Source organism: Orbicella faveolata, unplaced genomic scaffold (genome assembly GCF_042242905.1).
Source record: "Orbicella faveolata isolate gen_17 unplaced genomic scaffold, um_ofav_v1 contig_17, whole genome shotgun sequence".
In the NCBI taxonomy this organism is placed as follows: Eukaryota; Metazoa; Cnidaria; class Anthozoa; order Scleractinia; family Merulinidae; genus Orbicella; species Orbicella faveolata.
The window spans coordinates 162,501-186,423 of NW_028301544.1; the positions used below are offsets into that span (position 1 = coordinate 162,501).

The window sequence follows — 23,923 nt, forward strand, 5'->3', positions numbered from 1 at the left end:
TGCTGAACAAAGACTCCATTATACTTGTCTGCACACCTTTGTTACGGCTGGAAGAATTTCTTTCAATGTTGACATCTTTCCTTTGGTGATCGTTTTCGTATTTCATCTAAACAGCATCTTCAATTTCTGTCTTGCTCATTTTAGAGAAATATCTGATTTGATCACTGCTGCATGTATACCGACTCAAAGCACTGTGAAACAATTCATTCTTGTTTACAAATTATACTGCTGAGAGCAACGCCGGAAATTAACAACATTCTCTCGCGTTATACAAACAGACTTATTCCAAGTGAAGCCAAATATTTCTTTTTGCTTAATTGTAAAGAAGCATTACACAATTTACAATGAAAAGAAGAGAAATAAATTCTCGTTTTTGCGGGCTGCTAAATTTGGAGAAACGAAATTTTAGATGTCTTGTTGACCCTTGTGTTTTCCCAGTCTGCTCTGCTTACAAAGTCGTTCATCATTCGGAATATCAGAATTTCAGTAGGGTTTCATCAGCACATTTTGATTTTTTTAAAATAAACCTGTATGCTGTCGTGAAGAATTTGGAATGTCGAATTCAAGTAATATTTTGTGTGGAGCTTCACCATGAGAAGCATTTCGAAACACAACTGTTCACCACTGTTGTCTGTGAGCAAACTTTGTACAAGGTCAATGTATTTGAGAATAAGCAGGAACAGAATCTTTGAATTCGTATGTTTCGGCAATTTCGGTTGTCTTTCAAAACAGTGTAAAAACGGTTCCTGACCGGTCAGAAATTAGCTTCGCTGTTATCGTTTTATAAAACCAACTGTTACAAAGCTAACGAAACAAGCGAATTTCATGGCAGTTATCATTATGCTGGTTTGCACGCCAGAGACGTGGTCATATTTTAAAACAAGAAAATTATCAATCCTTCTTAGTTTCAAGAATTTCATAAAATGTAAGATCTTTTACAAGTTCTGAGAAAATCTAAGCTTTCTTTTGGTCCCATATATTACTAAACCGTAAAATTCTGAGTTTTATTTTATCTGCAACAAGACACTTTTTAAGAATAATAACACAACTACTGTTCGGATGTATTACTCTAAGAGTAAAATTCGGCCACATTTGACTCGATTAGACGAGTTTCGGTCTCGCGATTCACATTCCATGGGCTGGCATCAGACAAGTCCAAAGATTACAATGCGCCGATTAAGACGAGTTTCTGTTGCGCTATGCAGGTTACATGCTTTTATTTGCGAGGGTTGGCATCAGACAGTTCCAGAGATCACAATGAGCCGATTAAGAGTGCATTTTCTGCGGATAAGCAAACAGGTATAACTGTGGGTATAAATCACATGAATTAATTGTACGATATGATCAGTATCTCCTGTACATATATGAACTTGTGGCAGATCAGGACAGATCAAATTCATGACATGTATAACATTACACGCGTCACGCTACTTGCGTTTAATAATGAAGAAAGTTGAATCACTCGAAGATGGATCAACTACAATTCATTCTCGCTGACTTGTTTTAGATTCCTTTGGTATAAACATCATTTCAACCCAGGAAATAAGGTAACTAACGACAAACTTAAGATTAAAGTTCGCTTTATTTTAATACAGAGCCGCGAAAACATTCTTGAAAAGGAATTCTAACCTGTATGACAATCTGTTTTTGGAAACATTTTGATAAAGGCTCGTAAATACTTGAATTCAACCCTGACATAAGAAGAAATGGGGGATCATAATGAGCCGATAAAAACTAACATCTAATGCGCACTTTCCGTGAACAAGAAAACAGGTATAAATCACAAAATTAGTATTGAGCAAAGGTCAGATTGGGCTAGATCGAGGCTAATCGAAAGTGAAAATGCGCTCCTGTTTTCTTTAGTTAGCATTGCACGCGGGTTACACTTTTTTGGTGCAGCAGTGGATTTCTTCCCACTCTAAAATAAGCGACACGAGGTTACCCGAAGGGCCTTTGACTACTTTCAGTTTCAGTTGAATGTCAAGTTTAACAAGTTTTTTCATGTATATGTACATAAGGAGTGTTTCTTAACAGAACTGTAGTTTGTGTGCAAAATTTACACAAGGTGGATATATATTAATTTACGTTAATTTCAGTCGCCTAGCAAAAGATAATTGGATAATGGTTCCTAGCACTGCAATGCAAATCTAAGGAATACGGGCGTACATGTTCTTAGTGAAATGAGAAAGCGCATGAAAGCGCAAGCGGTTGCTAATTTTTTTTCCTACTCGTGTTATTTGCAAAATTCTTTGATTGAAACTGCTCGTACAATTTGAGAGAACTTTCGAATATCACTCGCTTTGTAAACCCTTCATTGTACTTTCAAACTCCCTCAAAATTACTTTTATTGTTGCTCATTTTTTAAACTCCAAATTCTGCATAATTTAATCACTACCTTACCTTACTTATTGTCACCTAGTGTGGCACTTTTGCAGAGCTAGCGATGCACGTAAACTTGAACGACTACAAGAAAGGGGCTTGAGGGCCGTTTACAAGGACAAGCATGCTAGCTATACTCAGCTACTGGAGAGAACCAAGTTGCCAACTCTAGCGAACAGGCGTTTATAAGACATCTGTATTCTCATGTATAAAGTTAAACATAGACTATGTCCTAATAGCATCTGTAACGTTTTTAACGAGCATATTTCTGCATACAACCAGAGACAATCAGATTTTTCTACTCCTAGATACAACACTGTTACTTATGGGAAGCACTCTTTGCGTTATGTAGGACCCAAATTATGGGGCAAACTGTCTATGGCTGACAGATCAGCCAAGACACTGCAGGCTTTTACAAACTATATTCGCAAAAGGGATATAACTCGCTTAATGGACACCGGCGGTAAGGGCTGCATCCTATGCTGCACATAATGCCCTTCAAGTCATTAATTTTTTTTTTTTATTATATTAATATTAGTATTAGTATAGTTTTTTAGCAGTGTTTCCTAATTAGTATGGTGTTTTATTCCCAGGCTATAAGGTTTTTTGACACTTTAATAAAGTTCTCACTCACTCACTCACTCACGATATTCAGTGTAGGGTTATGCTGATGTAAACAAAGATGAAATTTTCTTCTTTTAATTTCCTGGGCCATATTTGGTTTGCTTGCCTGCTGTTCATGGCCAAGTTAAGAATATTACACTGTATATATCAGTGCTATACGAATACGAGGGGTATGGGGCAAGGGGAATAGAGGGACGGGAAAACCAGTAAAAGGCATTTACTGATATTGACTTAGTCGAAACACCATTTATTCCCCACCTTTTATTTTGAAACACGACCCAGTACTACTTAAGGTTATAAATAAATTCCCATACACTTTCAATAAAACACCACCAATAAAATACATTCAAACCTGTATTAAGCGGACACCACATTCAGCGCCCTCTATTAATTAAACGGACAGCTGTGCAAGTCCCATTTTCCTTTTCCCACATTTACTGTAAAAAATACCTGTATTCAACCGACACATCTATTAAGCGGACGCGGACACCTTAAACATGACTTTTATGGTCATTCCTGTTGTTACAAACCTGTATCAAACGGACACTGCCAAAAGAATACATGGTTGTTTTTTGTCCACGTTTTAGGATATCGGTCATTTAAATTTGCCAACAAACTAGGCTGTCACAGAAATGCAATATTTTGTTATTCGGTTTTGTTTTTACAGAGCTTTTGTTTTTGTTTGATTTTGTAAACCTTTCATATGCTTCAATCGATATAGATACTGCTACCGTGTATTAAATCGCTTCACCTCATGTACTTGTCATTGTTTACGGAAATACGATATTTCACAGTTATCGACCGTTCACGAGAATGTTATTTGTCCCTTTCAAGGTCTTTTAATACTGACCAATATTGATATGACCCTTTTAAGACGAATTCTGAGGGAACCTGTTTTCAGCGGACACCATGTATTAAGCGGACACTAGCAAGGGTCCTCAGGGTGTCCGCTTAATACAGGTTTGACTGTAGTCACGTAAGACTTTGTTAATGAACCATCACAAATTTTTTTTTTGATTTCAAGTTTAATAGGTGTATCGCAGATAACTGAGAGCTGACACAAGTCAACCAAATACGTCACAATAGTACACGTACATAAAAATGATCAGACAAAGTGAGGACGATTACGGCCAACAACTTGCTTACAAGAGTCACATTAATTCTAAAGAAGAAATTAAATACCACAACCAACAACTTAGCATTGCCAAAGAACTGGGGGACAGAGCAAGAGAGGGACGTGCTTATGGCAATCTTGGCAATGCTTACCAGAGTCTAGGTGATTTTAAACAAGCCGTAAAGTACCACAAACAACGTCTTAGCATTGCCAAAGAACTGGGGGACAGGGCAGGAGAGGGACGTGCTTATGGCAATCTTGGCATTGCTTACCGGAGCCTGGGTGATTTTAAACAAGCCGTAAAGTACCACAACCAACATCTTAGCATTGCCAAAGAACTGGGGGACAGGGCAGGAGAGGGAGGTGCTTATGGCAATCTTGGCATTGCTTACCGGAGCCTGGGTGATTTTAAACAAGCCGTAAAGTACCACAACCAAGATCTTAGCATTGCCAAAGAAGTGGGGGACAGGGCAGGAGAGGGACGTGCTTATGGCAATCTTGGCAATGCTTGCCGGAGCCTGGGTGATTTTAAACAAGCCGTAAAGTACCACAACCAACATCTTAGCATTGCCAAAGAACTGGGGGACGGGGCAGGAGAGGGAATTGCTTATGGCAATCTTGGCAATGCTTACCAGAGTCTGGGTGATTTCAAACAAGCCGTAAAGTACCACAACCAAGATCTTAGCATCGCCAAAGAACTGGGGGACAGGGCAGGAGAGGGACGTGCTTATGGCAATCTTGGCATTGCTTACGACAGTCTGGGTGATTTTAAACAAGCCGTAAAGTACCACAACCAATATCTTAGCATTGCCAAAGAACTGGGGGACAGGGCAGGAGAGGGAGGTGCTTATGGCAATCTTGGCAATGCTTACCAGAGTCTGGGTGATTTTAAACAAGCCGTAAAGTACCACAACCAACATCTTAGCATTGCCAAAGAAGTGGGGGACAGGGCAGGAGAGGGACGTGCTTATGGCAATCTTGGCAATGCTTACGACAGTCTGGGTGATTTTAAACAAGCCGTAAAGTACCACAACCAAGATCTTAGCATTGCCAAAGAACTGGGGGACAGGCCAGGAGAGGGACGTGCTTATGGCAATCTTGGCAATGCTTACCAGAGTCTGGGTGATTTTAAACAAGCCGTAAAGTACCACAACCAACATCTTAGCATTGCCAAAGAACTGGAGGACAGGGCAGGAGAGGGACGTGCTTATGGCAATCTTGGCAATGCTTACGACAGTCTGGGTGATTTTAAACAAGCCGTAAAGTACCACAACCAACATCTTAGCATTGCCAAAGAACTGGGGGACAGGGCAGGAGAGGGAGGTGCTTATGGCAATCTTGGCAATGCTTACCAGAGTCTGGGTGATTTTAAACAAGCCGTAAAGTACCACAACCAAGATCTTAGCATTGCCAAAGAACTGGGGGACAGGGCAGGAGAGGGAAGTGCTTATTGTAATCTTGGCAATGCTTACCAGAGTCTGGGTGATTTTAAACAAGCCGTAAAGTACCACAACCAAGATCTTAGCATTGCCAAAGAACTGGGAAACAGGGCAGGAGAGGGACGTGCTTATGGCAATCTTGGCATTGCTTACCAGAGTCTGGGTGATTTTAAACAAGCCGTAAAGTACCACAACCAATATCTTAGCATTGCCAAAGAACTGGGGGACAGGGCAGGAGAGGGAGGTGCTTATGGCAATCTTGGCAATGCTTACCAGAGTCTGGGTGATTTTAAACGAGCCGTAAAGTACCACAACCAAGATCTTAGCATTGCCAAAGAACTGGGGCACAGGGCAGGAGAGGGAATTGCTTATGGCAATCTTGGCAATGCTTACCGGAGTCTGGGTGATTTTAAACAAGCCGTAAAGTACCACGACCAAGATTTTAACATATCCAAGGAACTGGGAAACAGGGCTGAAGAAGCTCGTTCATGCTTTTGCTTAGGACGCGATTTTGAATTGTCGAGAAATTTGCCGAAAGCTCTTGGTCATTACCGATCCAGTGTAAAATTGATCAATGACACGAGGGCTCTCCTTCAGTCCGAAGATGATTGGAAAATATCTTATCGTAATTGGTGCCCAGACGCTTACACTGCGCTTTGGAGAACTTTGCTAAGGCTTCAAAAGACTGCTGAGGCTTTATGTGTTGTCGAGCAAGGACGAGCACAAGCCTTAGAGGATCTTCTAAAGGAACATTATGGCTCTCAATTGCCAACGATTGGCTCGCTTGAAGATAACGTAACGATCGCAAGCATGTCAAGTGGTATATTCATGCAAACACTGGTCTTAGCACTAGAAAGTAACAAAATCCATTTCTGGCTTCTTAACAAAGAAAGGGAGCCTCAGTATAGGAGGAAAGAAATAGAAGGTGAAGATGCTTTTACCTTCTTAGAGTGTGTGAGAAAAGATGTTTTTAAAGAGTACAAAATTGATGGAAGAGTTGCCTATGAAAATCGTTCTCTGGATGAGCAAACAAACAAAATTTCTCCCAGCAGAGAATTCACCGAGGAAAGAGAAAAAACATTAGCCTGCAACAACAATTCTTTGCGCTTCTTTCATAATTGTATCATTGCCCCCATTGCAGACTTACTTGAAAGCGACGAATTGATCATTGTCCCTGACGGTCTATTATGTCTGGCTCCGTATGCTGCATTTTTAGATGATAAATTCAAGTATCTAAGTGAATCTATCAAGATACGAATTCTTCCCTCGTTGACGACTCTGAAACTGTTCGGGAACTTTCCTCAAGACTACCACAGGAGCAGTGAAGTATTGCTCGTGGGAGATCCATGTGTTGAAGAAATTCGAAACGACCAAGGCGAAGCCATTTTATCGCCCTTGCCATATGCCAGAGAAGAAGTAAAGAAGATAGGAGAAATGCTCGGTGTCGTACCTCTCACTGGAAATAAAGCAACTAAAGAGGAGGTGCTGAAACGAATCGGTTCAGTTGCCTTGGTACACATTGCAGCGCATGGCAATATGGAAACTGGTGAAATTGCTCTGGCTCCGAATCCCGCACGGATATCCAAGATCCCTGAAGAGAAAGATTTTGTGTTGAAAATCGCGGATGTGCGAGCGGCGAAGCTGTGTGCAAGGCTAGTTGTGCTAAGTTGCTGTCACAGTGCACAAGGTAAGGTTACGCCTGAGGGTGTGGTCGGTATTGCAAGGTGTTTCCTGGGTGCTGGTGCTCGCTCGGTTCTCGTGTCACTCTGGGCAATTGATGACGAGGCAACAATGGAGTTTATGAAAAGTTTCTACAGGCATTTGAGTCTTGGATGTAGCGCAAGTGTAGCTGTTCACCAGGCTAGGAGGTGTCTAAGAGAGTCAGAGAAGTTTGGTGCGGTAAAACACTGGGCTCCGTTTGTTCTCATCGGCGATGACGTGACCATAGAATTTGAAGAAAGCCAGTGAGAACATCGTGAGTAAACCTTTTCCTAATCTTTAGGAGGCAACATTTATTTTTAGTTTATAAAAGTGCTAATACAAACGTTGTTGATTATTATTCTGAACAGCGTCCTTCATGGAAATGCAAAGTGAGCAGCTCGCGAATGCTTGTGCCATTACCTAAGTGCGTGGAGTTCTTTGATCATTAGAGATTTTGCCTTTTTTCACGCCAAAAGAGAAATTTTATGAAAAAAAATAGTACGGGTCCAACACAACAATTAAAAGCACGCCCTCAAGTGATGCGTGTTTCCGTTATAGGAATTCAGACGATCTTTACAACTGCTCTCAGTGTTACGTGCATAGGCGACATCGTTCGACCATCTTTCGACATGTAAACGGCTGAAAGATCGTTTAACTGTATAACTGGCAATTTTTCCGGGTTTTAGCAGAACAAATAACCAATATACTCAACCTGACCTCAAATGAATGAAGGAGGTTGTGGACTTCTCAGGTTTCTCCATTTACGGGATAATTGAAACGATTTTAGTGTTGTCGGTCGGCTGTCAATGGTGACTTTCGGTAGAATTGGGCCGCTACCGCTCAGTAAATATTCGAAAGATGTAAACATTCAAAACAGTCAATTTATCTCTCACAGAATGTTTTCTTGATACCCCTAGCCTTAGTTTGATGTCAAATAAATCCATCGTTTATAGCTAAAAGTCGAGTTCGATCGTAAAGAAACCAGTTGTGGTTACATTTTTTACGTAGGCCAGGTTAGATAGCATGTCGGGAAATGGCATGTTGAAAGACGGTCCCTATGCCAGTAACAGTGAAAGCGGGTGTGAAAAGAAACCAAAACTGTCTCGACGAAGTCAGGCGTGATCTGCCATCTGCGCGCGCAACCTGAACATGAAACATGAAGTCTATTTCTCTACAGATGTACTTAAAGCAATATTGTGCGTAAAGCAATCCGTGTTGCTATCGAATTATAGAAACACTCGTGGAAGTTTGAGAGAACTGGAAAGAGCTGTGGAAACATTAGCCTGTGGGCCTTTGTTCCCACAACATTTCTCGTTCTCCGACTTCTTTAACTCGATAGAAACACGGTGCTGTTTGACAGAATTCTTGGTCACCATTATTTTGTCAATAAAAGGTAGTTTTGTCATTTGTCTTTCTGTTTCAGATGCTGAATGATCAAGAAAAGAGAAAGCTCCTTGGTAATTAGTTACCTTACAACATGAAATTTTCGCGCCACCTTAATTTCGCGAATTTCGCGATTTCAAAATTTCGCCAAATTAAAGGGACGGTAACAATAAGTGTCCCGAACATAACATGACGCGAAAGTTAAGTGACTCAAGTTATGTTACTGTTGACATATAGTCCAGCAGTTCCGCGTTTGTTAATTTTGACGTTATCGTACCTTTGATATCGATTAAGTCGGTTTACTAAATTGGAGGACATGTTTAAGTAACATTGTTAAGGAAATCAATGAGGGGTTACTCGAAAACGCGAAGTTAAAGTGATTCAAAATACACAATTTTCGCAAAATCGCGGAATTTAGGTGTCGCGAAATATGCGCACCTCAAAAACGCTAATTAAACGTGTCGCGAAAATTTCATGTAATAAGGTAGGGTTTTTTCTGTATCCTTTATTCAGTGTGTATGATATGATGCTACAAACCAACCAAAAGCTAATCTTATGCTGCATCGTTATATGTTTCCAAACAGAGAACAGTTGCTGTAAGAGTAAAGCTCGAGGGAAAAAGTCATGTAAGCTGGAGTTGATCCGTTCTCTTCCAAGGAAAGAGCTGTTAAATCCAGAGGTCTTCTCTGCCTGAGAGTGGACAATGAGACTTATTCAAGTACTTTTATTGTATTTCTGCTTTTGTTGCAAATCATTGCCAAAGCAAGTTCCAGATTTGGACAATTAATTTTATTTGTTGTGTAAGTGTAAAATACAAAGAAAATAGCAAATAGTTATAAGTCGCTTTGAAATTGAAAGGTAACCCAAAATGGGATAATTTTAATTCTCGCGGGACGTGATGAGAAAGCTTAAGTTAGATTTACTTGCCATTTCCATTTTCTAGAATGAAATTATAATTTAGAGTCAAGTGAATAGTGTTTTGTTATACCTTGCAACTAAATTACGTTTTCCGATTGGAGGAGAACGTTTCACGTCCCATGGGTCAAAACTCACTAACTCCCTAGGGTGAACAAAACTCATTAACTCCCTAGGGAAACAACAATTTGAACTTTCGACTCGCACGTGATCAGGTCGTGCACCTTGAAACGGCCACAAATTTGTGTGCCAGTCGGCCTGATGTCAAATCAGGCAACGTTTCTCACTAGAGAAGGCATTCGTTATTCAAGAAAAGGGATTTTTAATTCGGCAAAAACATATTAGATTAACAAAGGGGAAAATTTGAACATTTTGTGTCTTCAAGCTTTTAATTTGGCGCCAAAAATAGGTCGCCCGCGTTCGGCCATTCGTCAGGTAGGAAGATAATTGTGTCATTTACAACAACATATGCTGTTCCTCGTCAAATCAAATCTTGAATTCTCGAGTTAAGCATTAGAAGAAGGCAAAGCAACTTAAGTATTGTCTTTATTTTTGTAGGTTGCGAAGAAAAAGACTGTTATCGTGTCGTTTCGGTAGGACAGCTCGGTTTGACGGCCGCTCATACTGCAAGCACAGCCACCGTAGGCGTCAAGCAAATCATTTTTTCGCAGTTTTTTTCTATTTTTCATCCGGGAGGTGTAACAAAACACTTAATGACTGGCCCCTCAGGAAACAGTAAATTTTGTTTCCCTTCGACCCTCAACATCGAGGGTCTCGGGGAAACAAAACTCACTGTTTCCGTTGGGCTGGTCATTAAGAGGTTATTGTCAGTCGATTGTGTTATAAGTCAGGTCCTTTGAAAGTGATTAGTCATTACAGCCGTGCAATGCAATGGCAAATCTACTAGGGCTAAGTTATATAGTAATGTCGCTTTTAGTTAAAGATTTAGTTTACTTCTTTTTTTAATTTCTAGCGTCTTAAGTCTAAACACAGGTCTTTATGTTTAAGAAAACATCGAGATGTGTTTTTGAGAATTTCGTTACTATTATTGCTATTAATATTGCAAATATTGTTAGAGAATTAGAATTTAATTCAGAATTCTAATTTGATTTATGTCCTGTAGAAACGTCTCGTACGGAAGTGATTATTTCTTGTCAATTTATCTTTGCTGATATCGTGTGTGATTATTGTAATAAATCTGCATATGGAGGTTTTTAGATGACAATGGAGCTTGTATTGTATTGCAATGGTTATTAATTATGTCATATTAAAACCGTTTCTATTGTCCCAGACATCACTAACGTTTTATATTTATATGTGGTATTGTTCTCGCGTATTGGTTCGTTCTTACGCATGATCTGTTGGAGGACAGACGTATAGATGAAGTGCTTAAATTTTTTCGTTTCTTTATTTTATAAAACAAATCGATTCCACGTTGCCATGCGTCTGTTCAATAATAGATCACAGATGACGTCAAAGTGTGGTAAGAACATCAGTGACACACTCACCTTATGGTTCGTGTGCCGCTTTTTTGTTGTAGCCTTTACCACATTTTCATGTCATCTGTGATGTATTTTACTGAACAGACGCACAGTAATTTAGAATCTATCTGTTAAATTGATTAAAATGCCGAAGAAGTGAACGACTACTGTAATTCAATGACTGGGGCACTATCCAAGGTGTGCATTCATTGTAGTACTATTTTCATGAGACCTTTGATTTAAAATGATCAGTAACCTTTGAAAGTCAACCAGTGAAAACTTATATCATTGGAAATTTAATCTATCCATCTATAAATCTATCAATCAATCATGCAATCATTCACTATAATCTATATATCACAATGATCTCTATAGTTTGAATTAGAGATGAAAATGTATTTTTATTTGTGCCTTTTAAATGTTTGAAATCCAAGCTGGCAGACCCAAGATGGAGGACACTTTGAAATCTGTGACGTCATTTTGAATTTCTGTGACGTCGTGATCGACATGTATTATACTAAAGTAAACATTTTTTAAAACGTTCTACACCCCACAAAAGTTTTATTGCTATTGAGTGAATACTCTTTTGTGGTACATAGGGCACCACCCTCCCTGTTCCAGTTCCCGCCCCCCCCCTCCCATGCAGGCTCACAAACAAAAAAAAGAAGGAAAACAAGTTTTAGAAAAAGATTCGATTCCTAGAACAGAAATTTAGGTGAGCTAATAAATTGTAGAATCCGAAAATAACAATATATTTTGCTATTTTTGTTTTGATAGGCACGCGCAAGCCTAAAAACGCAAAAATGACCGTACTTGCTAAACTGAATTACCAGTCTTTGTGTTACCGCGGACATCAAAACTGACTAGACATTATCAATCAGGAGATGATGGGCTAACAAAGGGTGTGAGGCTTTTTCGATATTTCTATTGGTTGCTTAGAAAATCTCTTTCAAAGTTGGACAACAGAAAATTTTCTGACTGCTGTTACTCAATGGGACGTCACAGAAAAAATATTTCGATTTTCGCAAAAGCCTCACACTCTTTGGTGCGCTAATATCTGACGAACATTTTGGCCAAGTTTCGTGGAAATCCGACAAATCTACATACCCTATTAATTCATTTGAATAGAGGTAATTCACGCAAAAATAAACCTTAAGTTTTCGGCCTCGAAAAAAATTCACAGTTTTCGCACCTCACTGAAACGGTTGTTTACGTGGCAATGCCGCCAACCAATGAAACGCAGCTTTGAACTCCCAGGCGGGCTACAGTAACACTCCTCGGGAATGAATGTGCAATGTTTATATTTACAGTATATCTTTATATCTTACATCGTCTGCCGTAAAACATTCAGCATCTAAGCTGAATCAGCAGATAAATGGTGAAGAAGGGAAAGAGAAAAAAGAGGAATGCTAGCGGAATAGCCTTGAACACGCCTACTCGGCGAGCCGAGTCGAGTGCGGATATTTACACATTTACGAAAAAAGACTAAACGCGCAATTCATCGGCCTGTCTGTTTTAGTAGAATATGGAAAAACACTCTATAAAGAAGGGGAAAGGAGCGTTTGGAGAAGCTGCCTTGTCAGATGTCAGCTGATTGATTCAAGATTCAAGATGGCGGACGGACGCTTTGTCACGAGCTCTTGGCTTCTGTTTCTTTTTCTCCTGTTATATATCATCTGCCTCTTCCAGGATAACAGGCATGACCTATTAACCGAATTTCAGCACCGTAAATTATGTGTTATGCCATCCTGTCGACTGAAAGTGGAAAGCTGGACATTCATCCACCGAAGGCCACGAGTCACAGCGTGGAAGACTGTTATGAATGGCTTAACACGGGTTAAAAGATCAAAGGCGACCACGGCTTATTACGATAATTCGACCTCGGCTTTCAGACCTATTTTACAACTGCTTCACGATGTGGAAACCAACCCTGGGCCCGCACTGAATTATTCTACAAATGGCGTCGGCAAAACAAATGGCAATGTGAGCATAGCACACCTAAATGTTCGCTCTCTCAAATGCCGAGATCATTACGTCCTTGTAAAAGAAACAGTGTTGGCCAACAGGTTCGATATATTTACTGTGTCCGAAACATGGCTCAACGGCACGGTTCAAGATTTGGAAATCGAAATCCCTGGTTATGTCATCCATCGTCTTGATCGTCAGAATAGCAGAGGCGGCGGCGTCTGTGCCTATGTTTCGCGAAATTTTAAAGTCGAGTACTTGAGTGATATATCATTTACCGCACCATCTGGTTTCCAGCAACTGTGGCTTAAAATCCAGGTCAAGAACACAAGATCGTTTATCGTTTGTACCGCGTATAGACCACCAAATACTCCACTGTCATGTTTTGACTCTGACTTAATTGAAACCTTTATTTATGCTTCGTCGTTTAATGTGCCTATCTACCTGCTTGGAGATATGAATTGTCGTCTTGAGAGAGACGACAATCCCGAGACGAAAGCCTTACTAAATTTTTGCCGCTCCTACAATCTCTCACAACTTATAACTAAGCCAACACGAGTAACGGAAACCACCAGCTCAATTTTGGACGTAATCCTAGCTTCAGATACTAAGCAAGTTCACAATGTTATGGTTCTGGAAAGCTCGATCAGCGACCACGACCTAGTCTACATTACATTAAAACTAAAGAAAGAGCGCTCTAAACCTGTGTATATCACTACCAGAAGCTACAAGCATTACAAGGCCGACGCATTTCATGATGATATTGCAAAAGCACCGTGGTCAATAGTTGATGTTTTTGATGAGGTCGAGGATAAGCTTCACGTATTCAATCTGCTTTTTTCTTCTATACTCGACGAACACGCTCCGATTAAAACCTTTAAAGTCCGCGGAAAGCCAAATCCATGTGTAACTGATAACATTCGTGCGCTGATGAAAACAAGAGACGATTGGCGCAAAGAAGCAAGAAAACGAAATGATCCTATGGCTTGGACGGCTTACAGAAACTTAAGACAGGAGGTTAAAAGAGAAATTAAAATTGCTGAACGAGAATTCTTCACAGAACAGATTCAAAGAAACCCAGGCAATACAAACAATATTTGGAAAGCAATCCGCCAAATAATTCCTAGAAAATCCAAATCCCAGCGAATCTTCAGCAAGGACAACAAAACTGTTGCAGATGAGTTTAATCGGTTTTTCGTTTCTGTTGGCCAGAGTTCCGTTGAAAAAATCCAGTCATTGGCTAATGAATGCAACATAACACTCAACCGAAATTATTTTGTCCCAAGACAATATCCTTCATGCGAGCAGTTTCATTCGAATACCGTAAGCAGTGGCGAGATTGAACGCATAATATCATCAATGCCATCAAACAAAGCCCCAGGGATCGACAAGATTTCTGTTCGTGTTTTGAAGGACTGCCTAAACCCGATTCTTCCAGTAATTACGTCTATTATCAACACTTCTATTGAAACATGCAAATTTCCTACAGCTTGGAAATTAGCTGAAGTGACACCTCTCCATAAAGGTGGAAACCACGAACTGGCAAATAACAACAAACCAATTTCTCTTCTACCAGTTTTATCAAAAGTGTGTGAAAAGGTCGTACATAATCAATTCACTTCTTACTTGCATTTAAACGACAGGTTAACAAAGACCCAAAGCGGCAACAAAAAATGGCACTCAACCGAAACATCTGTCATAGAAACAACCGACACTATTCTTAAAGCGATAGACCAGAAGATGTTGACTTCGGTAGTGTTCTTAGACATGAGTAAGGCATTCGACAGTGTCAACCACGAAACCCTAATTTTGAAGTTGCGAGATGTAGGCGCCTCAGACCCAGTTATCCAGTGGTTTGGTAGCTACCTTAATGATAGACGACAAGTGGTTCGAATCCATTCAACATTGTCAGAGCCCTTGCCCATAGTCTGTGGCGTTCCGCAGGGAAGTATACTGGGACCACTTTTATTTAGCATTTACACAAATGATCTTTCTTCAGCACCACAGAATTGCAGCGTCCAGAGCTATGTGGACGACACTAAGCTAGTTATATCCTTCAAAATGAAAGATACTGTAAACGCCTTTGCTGACTTAAGAGTTGATTTGCTTAGAATAGGCCAATGGTGTTCCAACAACCATTTATTGTTGAACCCAAGCAAAACTAAACTCATGGTGTTTGGCAGCAGGCAAATGCATTCCAGACTGGACACTCCCAGCCTCACCTTCATGGGAAGAGAACTCGTACCGGAGCACACCGCTAAAGATCTTGGGGTGATTTTGGACAAGAACCTGACCTATAACGAACACATTACCAAAACTGTCTCCTCCTGTATGTCTTGTCTCGGTCAAATAAGCCGCACAAAGCATGTTTTTGACAAATGCACCCTACTAACTATTATAAATACTTTAGTTTTTAGTAAACTTTTTTATTGTTCGAACGTGTGGGCGAATACATCAAAAAGTAATATAAATAAATTACAAGGTATTCAGAACTTTGCTGCTCGAATTGCGACCAGTACACACAAATATGATCACATCACACCAGTTTTAAAAGAGCTTAAATGGCTACCAGTCGCGACTCAGTTATATTTCAGGAGCGCTATCATGGCCTACAAATGTCTAACATCTCGCGTGCCGGAGTATCTGTCTTCCCAGTTCAGTAAGCGAGGAGAAATAAGCGGACGTGCCACAAGAAGTTCACAAATGCTGAACATTCCTCTTTTTAAGTCTGCCAGTGGTCAGAGAACGTTCTACTACAGAACAGTCAGTATCTGGAACTCCATGGATAGCTCTCTAAAAACTCTCGAGAAAGTATCTGCTTTTAAGTTTTATCTTAAACGTAAACTTATTAAGGATTTTATAGATTCCTAATTCTAGTTAATTAATCTTAATGAATCTTAGAGTTTTTAAGTAGTTTTAAATTATTATTGTATTGTCTTTGAAAAGCCTCTAAAGGGAAAGTCAATAAAGTATGTATGTATGTATGTATGATTAAATTCGGCGGTAATTCCGCGGCAGTCAACTTTTGTGCCAGAAGAAGCTAGAGCAGGGCATCGACGAAACATTCGCTTGCGACTTGCGCTTGCGTTTAAATGTGGGAATGCGAAGCGTCTAGTCTATCACTTCAGAGAAGAAAACAATCAACAAAAGCCAAGATTTCTCTGCGAGAAATTGCAAGAAGTAAACAAAAAAAGCGAAATTCGACTCCGCGGATGAGATCAGTTGCCGCCAAAATTGTTACTGCTCCACTCAAAGGTTGACACATTTTAATTGGCTTATCACGGTTTGCGGTTCATTGACTCGTTTTAAGAATTTGCGTTTTTGTGGATAACTCGTTCGCGTTTTAAGTTTTTGAAATAACTTGTTTTGGAAAATTCAGATTAAGTAAAAGTCTTGAATTTGGTGTAAAAAAAAATAATTTTGGACAAAATAGGCCCTTGAAGGTCTACAGTAACCTTAAGTAATGACCTGTAATGGGTCTGGGGCTCGCGTCTGTTTGATATAAGGGGACGCGTAAAGGTCTCAGTAACAAAAGGAGTGCCGAACGAGGTCCGTAACTGGCTTATTAAACGAACCAAACAATGACCACATCCTTAAACACAACAACAGTACCAATCAAAGAAAAGCAAGAGACTAAAGTCCCTGGAAGCTACGACGGAGCAAATAGAAACCAAACTTTGGACTTGAAGTCAATTAGGGTTTTCAATCAGTTTGGTAGATAATTGGAAGTTGACTATCGTTGGCAAAGAAAAGAAAGCCGCTCACTACAATGCCTTGTTTCAATAATTTCTCTGCTTACAACTAAGCTCGAGGTCTTCATTTCCGTTAACAAGTTTAATTATAACACGCTTGGACGTTTAAGCCCGTTAAAAAAGTAACAACAGAACTTAGGAAGCAATTATTAAAGAGTTTTTTTTTATTCGGAATACGCCATTGGTGCCCATGCCCTCCTCGGTTTAACTCTTCTCAGATAGACTTCTTGAATATTCAGCTTCGGTTTCATCTGAAAAGCACTATTCCCTCATGGCTTCGCAAACTTTTTTCTTCCTTTGAACACATAAACTTCGCTGAAAAGGAGAAAATACATAATTTAGATTAAGTCTTTGCCCACCGGAGTGATGTACAATAAAGATTCAATAATCATTTATCGTTGAGATCAGGGTTAAGTTTATGGAAATCAATAGTTTAAACCCAGGAGGAATGCAAGCTATAGCGCGGTTTTCACTTTATCATCGAAAGTAACAGGCCATTTCCGAGATGTCCTTTTTCTCTGTGTCAAAACGAGTCTTGGTGCGAAACCATTCATATGAAAATGCTTTTCATCTATAAGTTCATTTTCATGCAAATCAAACTCATTTTCATAAGAAAAGTTTTGCACGAGGACTCGTCTTGAAACAGAGGCGAAAGGCAAATCAGAAATGACCTATTCGCGCTTGCTTTGGTTTTGTATTACCACGTGAAGTGGTTGGCTGAAGAAAACTCGCGCCACTCTGTCATCCAATCGAAGTAAAACCAGAACCAATCGCTACTCCCCTGCACACTTATTTTCCCGTGCTTTACGTCGGCTGCAAGTATTTGCTTGAGTTTTTGATTGGTTTACTGGATTATCTGCCTCTGGTGTGATTGGCCAGAGTGATTACTTTGGTTTTTGTTTTACGACGCTCCATTAAAAAGTGCCCTATTGACAAAGACATTAATCTTATACGTTGGTTTTTTGGGGGGGTTTGAGTCTCCCGTTCCGCCATATTGTATTTAATGACGTCACAAATGCCTCTTTGGCTACATCACGAAAGAGCTCTTCGTCATTTTCATCAAAATAACAAGATCGTATCGGCTTACAAGAAAAACATTAACAAGCTCATAGGTCATAGGAGTTAAGGTGACAACAAGAAAGTTACTTCAATTTTAACTAAACAATGTCCTCCAATGTTCTTTAGAACCCAGTGTTTGGAATAATATGTGGAAAAATTAATGTGTCCGCGATATTGGTGCACTTCTATGGTAGCACTGATGTGGCAGTGAAAGATAATATTTACAGACTATGCTGTAAATATTATGAATCTTCATTTCGGAAGGGGGTTGTATTAACATTTACATCTATTATCATAGGTAAAAAGAGTTTCTAAAGAGTAGAAAGATTTTTGCAGTGTTTAAGAACACATTCAGCAAGAACTTCTTAAATTTTCTCCAAACTAAACCACCGTGGTCCACATAAAAATATGCCAAGCAATTATTGATATTGATGTTATTAATATGCTAAAAGAACAATGTTGCAAGATCTACAGTTTGAAATTTCGAATTTTTCGACGTCAAGTGAAAATGATCTATAACATACTGGCAATTACAAGAAGGACATCATGATCACGAAGAATGTGAAAGTAAACGTAATATGTTGGCCCTTTTTATAAGAAAATTATCGATTAAAGACTTGTTTATAAGGAATCGCCTTGTTCCTGGCACTGGCGGTACCCTCCTTTTTGATCCAAACCAAGAGAAAATTCTCTTGTCCAAACCAAATGGGAGAATGTTTAAAGCATTTCTTTATGAATCATTATAGCGAGCTTCCCACATACACGAGTGACAAAACAGAACGTTTGTTTGGGGGCAAGTTAAGCAGAAGAAGATCACTCTCGCAACAGAAATAGCTATTCCCCAAGTAATATAATGTTCCATTATGACAATGCGGCGTACTCTTGCTACGCTTTTGTACATTATGCTAGCATTTTTTTCGAGCATTTTAGTGAGGCAAAAGCATTAAGCATTATTTGAGCATTTTAGTGGCATTCTTCCCGTAAATTAGTTCTTTTTTTTTTTTTTTTTTTTCTCACGCACAGAAAATACAAAATAGAAATTATTTTATACGAGAAAATCGAGACAACTTGAAATTGAGAAAAACAAAACAAAAATCAAATGCCATCCTATTACAGCCGAGTGGAGAATGAGGAGAGGTCAGTAGTAGTGAAATCAAATTAAAAGATCACTTCGAGAATTATCTTTTGGTGTATTAAAACTATTATGTGCGTTGAGTTATATTACGTATACGTTTTTTAAGCACCCTGAGCTGTTAAGTGTGTTAAAACGTTAAAATCATGAAAATTTAAAAAACCCTATTTATGAGCATTAACCGAGCATTTTAGTGACTTTTGGGGGGAGGGGAGACCGAGCATTTTAGCTGCAAAAATGGAGCAGTAAGGTGGAGCATTTTAGTGGGGAAATATAAGCATAATGTACAAAAGCCTAATACCAACATGGCTACCGCAATGTCATGTAAAAATACTCCATAGCGATAAGACAGTAGCCAGTGATGAAAGCTGTTGATTGTGACAGCGAGTGGTTATTTTCACTTTTACATTGCTAATAGAGGGCATGCTGAGCCTTATTATTATTATTATTATTATTATTATTATTATTATTCACAAAAAGCACAAGTTCAGTTTGCCATCAACTTCACTAGTTCTTTTTATTTTTTTAGTTATTTATTTCAATTTAGTGGCCAGTGATTACACAAAAACTAGATGAAATACTATACAATCCAAAAAAGTCCCATAATGATGGTCAGCAAAAGAGATGTTAATCCCCATGCAAGGCAGACCAGCTGATAAGATAAAAGCATGTTTAACAGCTAAATCAAACATTTCTTGAAGTTAAGTAGTCCCTTACTGACTTTTTAAAACCAGAAATACTTGAAGCCTGACGAACTTAGACTGTTCATAGCCCTCTATTTTCTCGTATCTCTATTCGATCGCTGAACGCGCGAACAGAACAGCGAGAGAATTGGACGCCAGCGAAACACGGAGGACTTAACTGTGTAGGGGCTTCGCTCACACACCCCACGCCCCAACCCCCGCGTGCTTCGCGCTCGCTTCTCTCGCTTTTTCTCTCGCGTGCGTAAAAAGAGAGGCTGTGAACAGTCTAGACAAACTGACAGCGGCAACACATTCCACATGTGAACACAATCCTATTAAATAAGTCCTAGCATAATTCTTCTTCACTCGTACACCTCAAGGGGTATCCCACAAAACGTGATTAAAATTTGATAGTTATGTCTATATTAAAATACCCGTTGATGACTGTATATAAAAAAAACAATACATCAAACAAAAAACTTCTGTCCCCTAGAGATAACAAGTTTAGTTGCAGTGGTGAAGCGATTTCACTCCATCACCCCTTCGCTCCTTCGCTCCTTCGCTCCGTCGCCCCGTCGCCCCTTCGCTCCTTCGCCCCGTCGCCCCGTCGCCCCGTCGCCCCGTCGCCCCGTCGCCCCGTCGCCCCGTCGCCCCGTCGCCCCGTCGCCCCGTCGCCCCGTCGCCCCGTCGCCCCGTCGCCCCGTCGCCCCGTCGCCCCGTCGCCCCGTCGCCCCGTCGCCCCGTCGCCCCGTCGCCCCGTCGCCCCGTCGCCCCGTCGCCCCGTCGCCCCGTCGCCCCGTCGCCCCGTCGCCCCGTCGCCCCGTCGCCCCGTCGCCCCGTCGCCCCGTCGCCCCGTCGCCCCGTCGCCCCGTCGCCCGGTCGCCCCGTCGCCCCGTCGCCCCGTCGCCCCGTCGCCCCGTCGCCCCGTCGCCCCGTCGCCCCGTCGCCCCGTCGCCCCGTCGCCCCGTCGCCCCGTCGCCCCGTCGCCCCGTCGCCCCGTCGCCCCGTCGCCCCGTCGCCCCTTCACCCCCTTCACCCCTTCCCCCCTTCCCCCCTTCCCCCCTTCACCCCTTCACCCCTTCACCCCTTCCCCCCTTCACCCCCTCCCCCCTTCCCCCCTTCCCCCCTTCTCCCCTTCACCCCTTCACCCCTTCACCCCTTCACCCCTTCACCCCTTCACTCCTTCACACCTTCACTCCTTCACTCCTTCACTCCTTCACTCCTTCACTCCTTCGCTCTTTCACTCCTTCACTCCTTCACTCCTTCACTCCTTCACATAAAGAAACCCAGGGAGGGGGAACTCCCATATGAAAAGGCAAGGGATGCTCGTCGGAAAATTTAAATTTAACTTCCAAGGGACGTTGCTTGAGCTTCATTAGACCCCTAAAAGATACCACTAGAAACGAATAGGTTCTATTACTAGCCACTGTTCAAGAAAGGATCCCGCGCGCACTTGTAGACCTTACTCACGTATTCGAGACATCAGCGGAAATCAAGCCTGAAAACAGAAATTAAATTAGAGCGTTTCTTTTATTATTTCCTCGAGTGCACCCTAAAGGATACTTTGACAGCTAAAAATGGTGATGTTTCGTCATCAACACCCTAAGTGAGACCAGAATCCTTGATTTGTACCCGAGACCACGAGCATCCCCGACCTTTTCATATAGGAGTCCTCCCCGGGTTTCGAACATCAGCCGTCTACGGAGGACATATTTTGGTCCGCACTTAACATTCCCATTAGGAATTGTCTGAAAAAGTAAGACACTTTGTTTTTTCGTGAGTACACAATTCATTTTCAATTTCAACTATGGTTACGCTTTAGGATTTAAAATCTGTTTAGCTTGAATTTGCATATTATCCTCTTCCTTTCAGGTTTGTTAAAAACGACTCCATGTACTTTATTGATATTGCCACCTACTTCTACGACGCTTGTGTTGACATGGTATAAGTTGAGGATCACTTCTTATGCTCTAGATTTCTTTGGTTTTCGGTAATGAAATGGCCAAAGCTAAAGAAGTCTACAGACCGGACTGAAAAAAAGATAGAAAGTTTAATGTTAACATTAAAGATCCCGGAGGGGGAGTGACATTTGAGGGGGGGACCGTTCAGGGGAAGGGGGAGAAGGATTAGTAATCCTACAGTCTCAATAGTTATGGAAAGTTTTTGAGATACTTAAAGGTTGGCCCACATTACGGGACATATTGCGGGGACGTTAAACTTGAACAACCCCCTTCGTGTGTACCCACCAAGCCACTGCTGGTAAAATTGGTATCTTAGTTTTCAAATCATTAAGTTACATTGAAACCCATCTTAAGTATATAACCTGAGCACCGACTACAACTCGAAAATTACCTATGGCAAATTACAAGTTAAAAATGGGAAAAATTAGTCCCTCCTCATTTTCAAGTAGACACAAGCTAGATTTCTCAGCAGACTGTCAACAACGACAACAAGAACAATAAGCTTTATTTAAACTCAGTAATAGAATATAGCACACAAGGTGCAAGTTTGACCGAACCAATTTAGAGATAATTTGTTAGATTTAGTGTGTTTTCTGTCATTACCATTTTTTCATGATAGCAATGAGTTAATCGTTGTTGAAAAGATAACAAAGAACATTTCACGATTTGCGTTCATGAAAATCTTCCCGCTCGCCCAAAGGGAAATTCGCTTTGGTTTGCAAAATTTTATAATTCAGGCTCTGCATCAATGCTAAGTTGTGTTTGTAAAGTTCTGTTTGTTTGTTTGTTATTTTTAATTTATTGTCGAATAAACGCAGACCACAGGAAACCCGAACAACATAATCATTTACATTCATGTAAAATAACATGTAAAACTAGTGTATCTAAGAGACAGTAATGCTGCGTCACATTCCGCTGATAGTGTGATTTAAATGAAAGTGTAATACACGGCTTACGCTTCTTCATTTGCTTTATGATATAGAGGTAATGTGGCAAAAAAACAATAAAAGACGCTTTTTCTATGTTTTATATTCTGATAAAACATGGGTTTTTGACCAATCATAGCGCGCGCATGGTCTTATCTATATTATAAAAATGTGCACGCATGCTAAAGGATGAAAGCCCAATAAGTAATCTGCGCGCGCTCCAAGGAAAACATCAGTGCTTTTCAATATTTTGTGACGTCACCATGAGCACAAAAAGCAAAACATCGCGAAACCCGAAAGAAGGACCAGGGTCTTTCATTACATTCACTTGAAGCAGAGCAGAAGTTTAAAAGATAGAACCTAACTATGTTTTTATATACATACATAGTTTTTGCAGTTCTACCGTTTCCACGCAGTTCACCCCAGCACGAGGAAATTTCCAAATCGTACGAAGACGAAATGCGGCAACCCACCTGCCTATTATAAAAAGATACCTCCTTCCCGGTACTGAAATACATAGAGACGACTGGCAGGCACATGCAAGACTGCGCATTGTCTCTGCTCATCGTGTCGTGGTACACGCCTGTCACATTTCGTAGACCCAAGAACAGGTGTTCATACTCAGGAGGTTGAATCCTATTGGAGTCAACCTAAACTTGGTCAAAAGCGAAAGAAAGGACTTAGAGGGGAGGTCTTACAATCATACATCGACGATAGAATGTGGCGTCAGAGAAGAGGAGGAAGTCATCGGTGCTTCATGCGATATTTTCTTGCAATTTTCCCTCCACGTTTTCCTACCGATAACCCAGTGCTCTGATAAATTATAATTATTTCCTTCTTAGGTTTGACCTCACGAAAGTAGTTTCTTTCTTACTCTACTCTTTCTATCTAACTTGATTGAACATTATTGAGGCCCTGTTAGGGGTTTTAGGGATAAGGGATAACTGAGTAAATAATTATAGGGATACGGGATGACTGAGCTAGTTTTAGGGATAACAAAAAATTGCTTTGATTTCTCGATTGACACTTGTTTGGTCGCTTTTGCCAAGGATCTGCATCACCGGCGACCGGTGACTAACAGTAACGGGTCATTTATCAGTCAAAATTCAAGCAAGATGGGTCAAATGTAGATTTCCTCCCAGGCTCTTTTGTTCGGTCAACCACTGACCTCATGGCGCACGTGTAACACGGGCATCACGTGATCACTCATCACTGAGAGCCCAAAGGGGGGGGGACCGCTAAATGTTAGTTTTTAGCCGAAAATCCTCCCAGCCCCCCACCCAGGCGATAAATAATGACCTGTCCCTTATCTTTTAAGAAACGGATCACTTAACACTTTAAACTTGTCACCTAAATTCTCAAGATAAGTAATTTTGGGGATCACAATCTCGGTACTTGTCAGGTTAAGG

General features: G+C 40.7%; 2 protein-coding genes and 1 long non-coding RNA gene across 8 annotated transcripts in view; 2 read left to right on the forward strand and 1 right to left on the reverse strand.

Moving 5' to 3' along the window:
• The window catches only part of LOC110069646 (uncharacterized), a 57,591-nt gene extending 46,744 nt beyond the window's left edge, over window positions 1-10,847 (forward strand). For 5 of the 6 annotated variants that reach the window (XM_089288537.1, XM_089288538.1, XM_089288535.1 and 2 more), the window contains exons 2-4: window positions 4,028-7,531; window positions 8,681-8,714; window positions 9,225-10,847. In XM_089288537.1, coding sequence (XP_089144663.1) covers window positions 4,105-7,524 — 3,420 coding nt within the window. In that variant the 5' untranslated portion in view covers window positions 4,028-4,104 and the 3' untranslated portion in view covers window positions 7,525-7,531; window positions 8,681-8,714; window positions 9,225-10,847. The remainder of the gene's footprint in view (window positions 1-4,027; window positions 7,532-8,680; window positions 8,715-9,224) is intronic. The other variant, XM_089288536.1, reaches the window with a different exon arrangement.
• A 1,800-nt stretch (window positions 10,848-12,647) lies between these two features.
• LOC149113000 (uncharacterized) lies at window positions 12,648-15,048 on the forward strand. Its single transcript, XM_089288608.1, has 2 exons — window positions 12,648-14,888; window positions 15,001-15,048. The coding sequence occupies exons 1-2, from the start codon at window positions 12,648-12,650 to the stop codon at window positions 15,046-15,048; spliced, it is 2,289 nt and encodes a 762-aa protein (XP_089144734.1).
• A 321-nt stretch (window positions 15,049-15,369) lies between these two features.
• LOC149113001 (uncharacterized) lies at window positions 15,370-23,776 on the reverse strand. Its single transcript, XR_016206880.1, has 2 exons — window positions 21,546-23,776; window positions 15,370-17,068 (listed from the first exon to the last, which is right to left on the reverse strand). It is a non-coding gene; the product is annotated as an uncharacterized LOC149113001 (long non-coding RNA).
• Window positions 23,777-23,923: the final 147 nt, after the last annotated feature.

Coding starts and splice junctions, on each gene's coding strand:
- LOC149113000 (XM_089288608.1), top strand. CDS start 12,648: ATGGCGGACGGACGCTTTGTCACGAGCTCTTGGCTTCTGTTTCTTTTT. Junction 14,889..15,000: donor TTAATGATAGACGACAAGTG/GTTCGAATCCAT, acceptor ATCTTTCTTCAG/CACCACAGAATTGCAGCGTC.